General features: G+C 38.9%; 1 protein-coding gene across 1 annotated transcript; it reads right to left on the reverse strand.

The window, feature by feature from the left end:
• Positions 1-7,029: 7,029 nt before the first annotated feature.
• On the reverse strand, positions 7,030-7,617 carry LOC143580761 (uncharacterized). The gene has a single exon (XM_077063704.1). It carries the CDS (start codon positions 7,615-7,617, stop codon positions 7,030-7,032), a length of 588 nt encoding a protein of 195 aa, XP_076919819.1.
• Positions 7,618-8,570: the final 953 nt, after the last annotated feature.

Genomic DNA, 8,570 nt, shown 5'->3' on the forward strand with positions numbered 1-8,570 from the left:
TCGGTCTGAGTGGTTCTCTGTTCTGACCCTTCCTGATGCGTTCCGGATCTCCGTTTCAGCTCGTTTTAGCTCGTTTTTTGTCCTTTTTAATCATGATCAACTCCCGGAACCTACGACACACAAAAACGTTAGTAGTATACAAATCTTGACTAAAAACGAACAAAAACAATTAAAATATTAAATAAAATATACACGGGAAACATAAATATTTAGCATTATATCAAAAACGAATTTATACCATACTAACAATTACAAAACAAACACACAATCACCATAGCAATACAATCAATTGATCAAATTACTATCCCACAAATAACATAAACAATTCACAAATAGTCAATTGAAACCTTACAATTTAGGAGAGAACACAAAGGGTACTAGCCACTCATCATACAACATTGGAATGTGGCAGGGGCATTATACAATCCGAATGGCATTCGCTGAAAAGCAAAAGTGTCATATGGATGGTGAAGGTGGTCTTGTGTTGGTCATCCAGGTGGATAGCAATTTTATTATAACCCGAGTACCCATCCAAAAAACAGTAATACTTTTGACCCGATAATTTTTCAATAATTTGGTCAATAAAAGGTAATGGAAAATGGTCTTTAGATGTAGCGGCATTTAATTTACGATAATCAATGCAAACTCGCCACCCGGTGACCGGTCGGGTGGCGATATGTTCACCGCTTTCATCTTTAATTACCTGTATACGTTCTTTTTTCGGTACCACCTGTGTAGGACTTACTCATGCACTATCCGAGATGGGATAGATAATTCCCGCATCCAACCACTTTATTACCTCTTTCTTCACAACTTCTCTCAAATTTGGATTTAACATTCTTTGAGTCTCTCGGGTTGGTTTCGCATCCTCGTTGGTGATGATTTTGTGCATGACTATAGATGGACTAATGCCTTTTAAGTCATCAATTGTCCAACCTATGGCCGCCTTGTTCGTGTTCAACACCTTCAGCAATTCTTGCTCTTGAGACTCCTCCAAATTAGATGCAATAATGATCGGTAGTGTGTCATTATCCCCCAAAAACGCATACTTTAAGTGGCTTGGCAAGTCCTTCAATTCCAATTTCGGTGGGCATTCCAATGACGGTTTTATACCCAAATCAATCTTGGACGGCCGACTTTCAATTTGATGAGTCCATGGTGGTCGTCCTTCTTTTACCGCCAACACATCTTGATTCTTCTCTTCCATCCTCAATGCGCAAAGATGTACCTGTTCAGAAAAATCACAAACACATGCTTCCAAAGCATCTTCCTCATAATCATGCGGTTCACACATGTCAACAATATCTGCCATGAAACACTCATCACCACATAAAGCATTAGATCCGTTAGTGAACACATTTAATCTCATTTTCCTATTTCCAAAAGCCATATCAACTGTGCCCGATCGACAGTCAATAATAGCATGAGCGGTGTTTAAAAACGGTCGACCCAATATAGCATTTTGTTGTTGGGTCGAATCAACCGATGGGTAATCTAAGACCAAAAAGTCAACAGGATAGTAAAATTCTTCAACTTTTACTATCACATCCTGCACAATTCCTCGGGGAAGTTTATGAGACAAATCGGCTAACATAACCGTTGTATCAACTCGTTTTAAAGGACCAAAATCATATTGGTCATATAAACCCCCCGGAAGAATACTTACTCCGTCCCCAAGATCTAGTAACGCCTTAGACATTTGAAAATCGCCTACTTGAATGTTAATTAAGGGAGTTCCCGGATCTTGAAGCTTAGGAGGAAGATCTCCTTTTAAAACCGCACTTACCCGCTCAGTTAAATCCACTCGTAGAGCCACTTTTTGTTGCCTCTTTTGAGTGCACAATTCTTTCAAAAATGTTACATATGCGGGTACTTGCTTAATTGCCTCAAGTAGAGGTAAATTTACCTTTACTTGTTTAAAAACTCCCAAGATCTCTTCTTTTTGAGGACCCCTTCTTGAAATGATATTTTCTTACCCGGGTCGAGTAAAGCCGAGGGAAATGGGACCGCATTTGGTTCCACTTCCTTATTTTTATCGTTTAAATTTGAAGTTTGACCAGGATTTTGTAACGGTTTTCAAAAGTGACATGTTTAGTGGGTTTATTTGTTACAATTTCATCATCACTTTCATTACCCGTAATATCCTCAACTTCCCCATCAACCACACCCGGTGATAAATCCTTTTTGTATTCTTTACCACTTCTTAAAACACTAACGTGGTTAATAGGAACATTACGAGAAGAGTTATGAGAAGGATTTACCTTTGTGTCGCTTGGCAATTGACCCTTATTCTTCTTCAAGTCGGACACTTCAGTTGCGAGTTGACCATTTGTGTGGTCAACGATTGGATGGCTTTATCTCTAACTTCATTTTTTTGCATGCGAATTTCATCGAGTTGATTTCTTCGTTGCATGTCTTGTTGCATCACTTTGAGCATCTCCATCACTTCATTTCCACTCAATGAACTTTGACCCGTTGACCCGCTTTGACCGCCACCCCCTTGACCTTGAAACCCTTGATTGTTCCCGCCATGAAAATTACATTGGTTATTATATTGTTGGCGAAGAACATAAATGCCTTGATTTCATTGGAAGTTCGGGTTGGACTGAGTAGCCGGATTCCCATAACGAAAATTCGGATGATTTCTCAAACCGAGGTGGTAGGTGTTGGAGTTCATGTTGTAATTTATGCAAACATCAATTACCTGATTAGTGGTTTGTACATTTCCTTCTTCCACGGCTTGCACTTGAGGTCTACCAATAGCCGGTCTTGCTCTTCGTCCAGTTTGGGCCTTTCTCTTTGAAGTAACCGCCATTTGTACCAAATACGCCCAATCATGTTGTTCATAATTGGTACCAAATGTACCATTAGTGATCGACCTTAAATCTCGTTCATCCTCCATACTCAACCCTTCATGAAACGCATTTAACAATTTTCAAAGCGCAATACCATGGTGAGGACAATTCTTGATCATCATATTGAACCTCTCGAATGCTTCATGAAACATTTCCCCCGATTGTTGTTGGAAGGTTCTCAAACTTCTTCTCGCATCGTTGGTCTTTTGGGCCGTGTAAAATTCTTCCAAAAATCTTTGTTGCATTTTGGCCCAAGTATAAATAGACGCAGAAGGCAAAGTGTAAAACCATCTCTTTGCCTTATCTTCCAACGAAAATTGAAATAGAACCAACTTAACCTCATCCGATGTATAACCTTGACCCCCAATTGTGTTGCAAATGGAGTCATATGCCTCCAAGTGAAAGTAAGGTTCCTCCGTTGCTAGATCCTTATACTTCGGAAGACTTTGAAGGGAATTGGTTCTTACTTAAAATGTCATACCTTGTTGATTGTGAGGAATAACCACCGGAGACGGATTATTAGTAATTATGGGTCGGAAATATGCTTCAATCCCCCTTACCGTCTCTCTTGCATGCCTTCTTGGTACCCCCATTGGTACTCTTGGTTGACCCATTTGCCTATAAACGGGCCTTGGCTGCGCAAATTGTTGTTGAAAATGTGGTTGGGGCATTTGCGGTTGGAATTGTTGATCTTGAGGCTGCCCTTGCGGTTTTTGAATAACTTGTGGCGGTTAAACTTGATTAACAACAACCGGTGGTTGTTGTTGAGCTTGTTGTTGAACCGGTGGTGGTTGCACGTTTTGTTGGACAACCACCGGTTGTTGTTGAACAACCGGTGGTGGTTGTCTATTAAACTCTTGCACCGATTCCGGTTGTTGCCATTGACCATAGGCCAAATTTCCCGGATTTACCCTTTGACTTCCATCACCTCCCGTGTATTAACCTTCCACTTCATACCCTTCAAACTCATTGGCAAACCCATACCCGTAACCGTCACCTTGCGTTCTTGAATGTTGCATGTAAGGCGGGGGTTGGTATTGGTAACTTGATGGTGGTGGTTGAAATGTTGGTTGTTGGTTTTGTTGAGATGATGACGATGCACCAAAGGTCAGAAAAAGGTTGGAAATAGATGGCAATGTAGATTATGTTGAGTAAGTGACTGAGCAGGGATAGGTTCGGTTATGTGAGTTGGTCTCGATTCACTTGATGCAGTGGGTATGGTATTAGTGATTGGTGGAGGTGGATTTGGTGGAGGCGTGGTTGGAATTGTTTGACCCGAAGTTGGAGCTGGTGAATCCATGGTGCTGTCTGATGTAGTTGGAGAACCAAGAAGCTTGTCTCCCTGAGTAAAACTCGATTTCTTCTAAGTGTTCGGTCAATCTCGGGATCAATAACTAGCGGTGATGACTTGTTAGATCTTCTAGTATGAAAAGACATCAAAAAACAACTAAAAATAAGAGGAAAATCGGCAGTTACGACCCGCACCGTGGCCCACGGTTCACACAGTGGGTCACGGTCGTTCTTGAAAAAAACTGGACCGTGGCCCACGGTTTAATCTTGGGTCATGGTGGTCCTTACGGTTACCTCAGAGGCCATGGTACGGTGGCCTCTATTCCTTTTTGTGCATTTGAACCGTGGCTCACGGTTTGGACCGTGGGCCACGGTGAAATTCAACAAAATTTCTTGTTTTCCACATGTTTTGGCCTCTTGTGCGTACCCGGTTCCTTAGGTTTCTTCATGATACATCATAGTAGCCCCGGAACCTCCTTTGAACCTACAATTCACCAAAAGCACCGTAGTTATCCAATTCCACAAAATAAACTAATTCAATACATGATTACTAACGGAATTAGATCAATTAAGGGTTGTCCCATGGACCACCCGTCATATTACATAAAAGTAACATCAAATGATTGAGTGTTAAAAATTGTGAATTTTGGTTAGTCTATGTGTCAAAAAGACATGGAGGCGATAAAAGAACACACCAGCTGATGATTAAAGGGAAATTCCTAAAATAGTCCATTTGAAGAGAGATATTCCTAAAATAGTCCATTTGAAGTGATAGATTCTTAAAATAGTCCATACAAACTTATCTCCAACGTGACATTGGTAATCGTGACGTGAGATTTGTTAAACACTCACAGTGTGACACGTGTAAAGGTACGTGAAAGTTACTCTCAAATCTGTCTGCGCCGATAGTTTTCTGGCCAAAATCTTTTTCGGTAAAACCATGGTTTTCGAATTAAAGTTATCGGCCCCGTGAGTTTTCTAAAAAAGACGAAATTCGCGTTTTTTTGAATTCATCTCCTCCGACGCATTTCAGGTGGATTTCGTCTCCTACGAGAAATTTCAAAAAAGTTACAAAAAAAACGATACTTTTCCAATAAATTTAGTCTTTTTAGATGATTTTCAAAAATGTTTAAAAAACGATAATTTCCCAATGAATTTAATCTCCTAAGATGATTTTCATTAAAGTTTTTAAAATATGGCAAGTGATAAGAATGTGGTGTGTGGTGGTGGTTGATGATGGCGGTGGGCGGTGGTGGTGGATGGTGGTGGATGGCGGTGGGTGGATGGTGGTGGTGGTGGATGATGGCGGTGGGTGGTGGTGGTTGATGATGGCGGTGGGTGGTGGTGGTGGATGATGGCGGTGGGTGGTGGTTGATGGTGGTGGTGGTGGGTGGTTGGTGGATGATGGCGGTGGGTGGTGGTTGATGATGGTGGTGGGTGGTGGTGGTGGGCGGTTGGTGGTGGTGGGTGGTGGATATGATTTTCAAAAAAGTTTTATAGACAACTATTCTTTTTATGCAAAAAAAGATAACTTTCATCTAAAAGCATCGAATTTAAATAATTATAACAAAATCCATCTTTTCTGACAACTCTTCTTTTTATGCAAAAAAAGATGAAATTCACCTTAATTGTGTCGGAGGCGATGAGTTTCAAAAAAACGCGGAAACCGATAGCTTTTGAAAACTCACGAGGCCGATAACTTTAATTCGAAAACCATGGTTTTTCAGAAAATATTTTGGCCAGATCACTATCGGTGCAGACAGATTTGGGAGTAAATTTCACGTACCTTTACACGTGTCATACTGTGAGTGGTTAACAAATCTCACATCACGATTACCAATGTCACGTTGAAGATAAGTTTGTATGGACTATTTTAGGAATCTCTCTCTCTCTCTTCAAATGTACTATTTTGGAAATATCTCTCTTCAGATGGACTATTTTGGAAATTTCCTCTTAAATTAAACACCACTAAAGTTATTTTTTTTTTTCAATTATGGTAACTGTGATGCTTTGAACTCTCATGCCGTTAGCTTTTCATTCTTCTTATATCTTATTATTCGCTATGTTATAAGCTCATGTGTAGGGCCGTGTATGAGAATTTAAATTCTTTGACAGAGCAAAACTAAAAATGTTCGTATTCCTTAACGAAATTTTTTTATTCGCTAACGTACATGGATAAAACATTTATCGAGCGATTTTATTATAAGCAGAAACCATTATGAGCATTAAATTATCTCATAAACCATTGCAAATAACCTTATTTTTAACACCAAAACACATCTATATGTAATATGTATAAAAAAGTTTGTGCCCCCGAACCTTATGTGTTCCGGCCGATGGTGCGGCTCGCACACCGTCCAAGCCTCCCCTAACACACAGAGTTGAGTAGAAAAAAAGCTTAATTTAACATCATCAATCATATTAATTTATTTTTAACATGCATTTGATAAAACCAACATCATAAACAGGATCGTATCCAACAATCAAATAACAGGATTGAGTAATACGTAATTAAAAGTTAAGATATATAATTAGACCATCCTATATGGTGAGGGGTTTCAAAACCCCTCCCTAGTGCCATGTCAGCGCCACGTGGGCACTGGGGGCTTTGAAGCCCCATTCCAAAGATGCCCCTCTATGGTGAGGGGGCTTCGAATCCCCTTAATTTTTTTTTATAAATTTAATAAACCAACAAATTTATTAAATACAATAATTATAAAATACAAACTAAATTAAAATTAAAAATATATTCCTTCAAAAAATCAACTATTTTTAGTCGTCGCCGCCGTTTTCTTGTTTGTTTTTCCAAATATGTTCAACCAAATCCGATCAAAGACTGAAATTCGTTTCCTTTTTTCTTGTTCTTCATAAAATATCAAATCTCTCATCTTCGTTTAGTGTTGTCATCGGATCCGGCGCATCGCTCGCCTTGATATATTGCTCTACCCGAGTCCACCAGTATCATATCATGCAAGATAATACAAGTGTATATTACATTTCTTATCTTATCCACTTGATGAATACGAGCCGGATGTTTAACTATAGACCTACGTTTCTTGAATACCCCGAATGCCCTTTCGATGTCCTTTCTGGCCGACTCGTGTTTTTTCTTGTAATATTTTCGTTTATCATCAGTCGGGCACGTAAAGATATGAACCAACGTGGCCCAATCCGGATAATTGCCATTGACTAAATAATATCCGTATTCATTTTTGACACCATTCGTGGAGAATGAGGTGTTGGGTCCAACCCCGTTTACAAGACGGTCAAAAAGACGAGACGCAATTATCACAACTATATCATTGTTTACACCGGGCATCCCAAAAAATACATGCCATATCCAAAGATCAAATGATGCAACAGCCTTAAGTATAATTGTTGGTCCATAATGATCACCACGATGATATTGACCTTGCCAAGCAACTGGGCAGGCTTCCCAATCCCAATGTGTGCAATCAAAACCACCAAGCATCCTAGGAAAATCGTGCCTCGGTTTACGCACCTCGTATATTTTTTGTATGTCGGTTTGAGTCGGTTTCCTCAAATATTTTTTATGATATAGTTGAGGAATACTTAATATTAAATTTTTAAGAACAATTTATTAATTTTGCATTTAAAATGAGAGGATTTATAAATACATATTAAAAATGATAATAATACTCACATTCGTAGAACGTGTAAAGGGCTTCACGAGCCACTATCTCCGACATTTGTAAATACTCTTCCATGGCGTCGCTCGCTGTCATACCCCGACCAAGGGCGGCAGAACATGCCGAGGTGTAACGATTGCCCATAAGCACATGACACTATTTAAAGCGCCAATATTTAATAAACTCAATTCATTTCACAACATTGAAAATGTCACATAACGAATATTCATAAGACAAATACAACAAAACATAGCAAATAATATATTGTTCATTTTTGCTAATATCCTAAAGGTATTTGTGACATTTTCTCCATGAGCTCCATAATCAACCTAAATGCAAACCCGTAACATTTCATAAAATAAAGTTTATCAACACAAAGGTTGGTGAGCAATTCATAAGTTTGAGCATATAGATATATAGTAAAAAGATTCACAAAACTCGTATATGAAACAATAAATAAAAGCAATAATTTGGATAAAATTGCTAATTGATTTATGTTAGCGACACCTAACTATAAGGGGATGACAAATAGTCTAGGATTTATAGTTATCGTTAATTGCATTACGTTAACGACACCTTGCTACAAGGGGATGCCAAGTAGTCTAGGATTTATAGCTCAACCAACCAAAAACGATAAACACATAGGTATATAATCATAGAACACCAAATCGAGCAAGTATTTAAGTAAAGTTTACAATAAATTTGTCGTTTAAGACCCAAGTATAAAACATTTAGTTTAGATAAGATGAAATTTCACCCCCAAAATAAAAGATAG

This window comes from Bidens hawaiensis, unplaced genomic scaffold (genome assembly GCF_021521415.1).
Source record: "Bidens hawaiensis isolate Kalapana, Puna unplaced genomic scaffold, B.hawaiensis_p1.1 tig00030592_1, whole genome shotgun sequence".
Lineage (NCBI taxonomy): Eukaryota > Viridiplantae > Streptophyta > Magnoliopsida > Asterales > Asteraceae > Bidens > Bidens hawaiensis.

Bases quoted from the DNA above. Each gene is read 5' to 3' on its own strand.
- LOC143580761 (XM_077063704.1), bottom strand. From the start codon at position 7,617: ATGCTTGGTGGTTTTGATTGCACACATTGGGATTGGGAAGCCTGCCCA.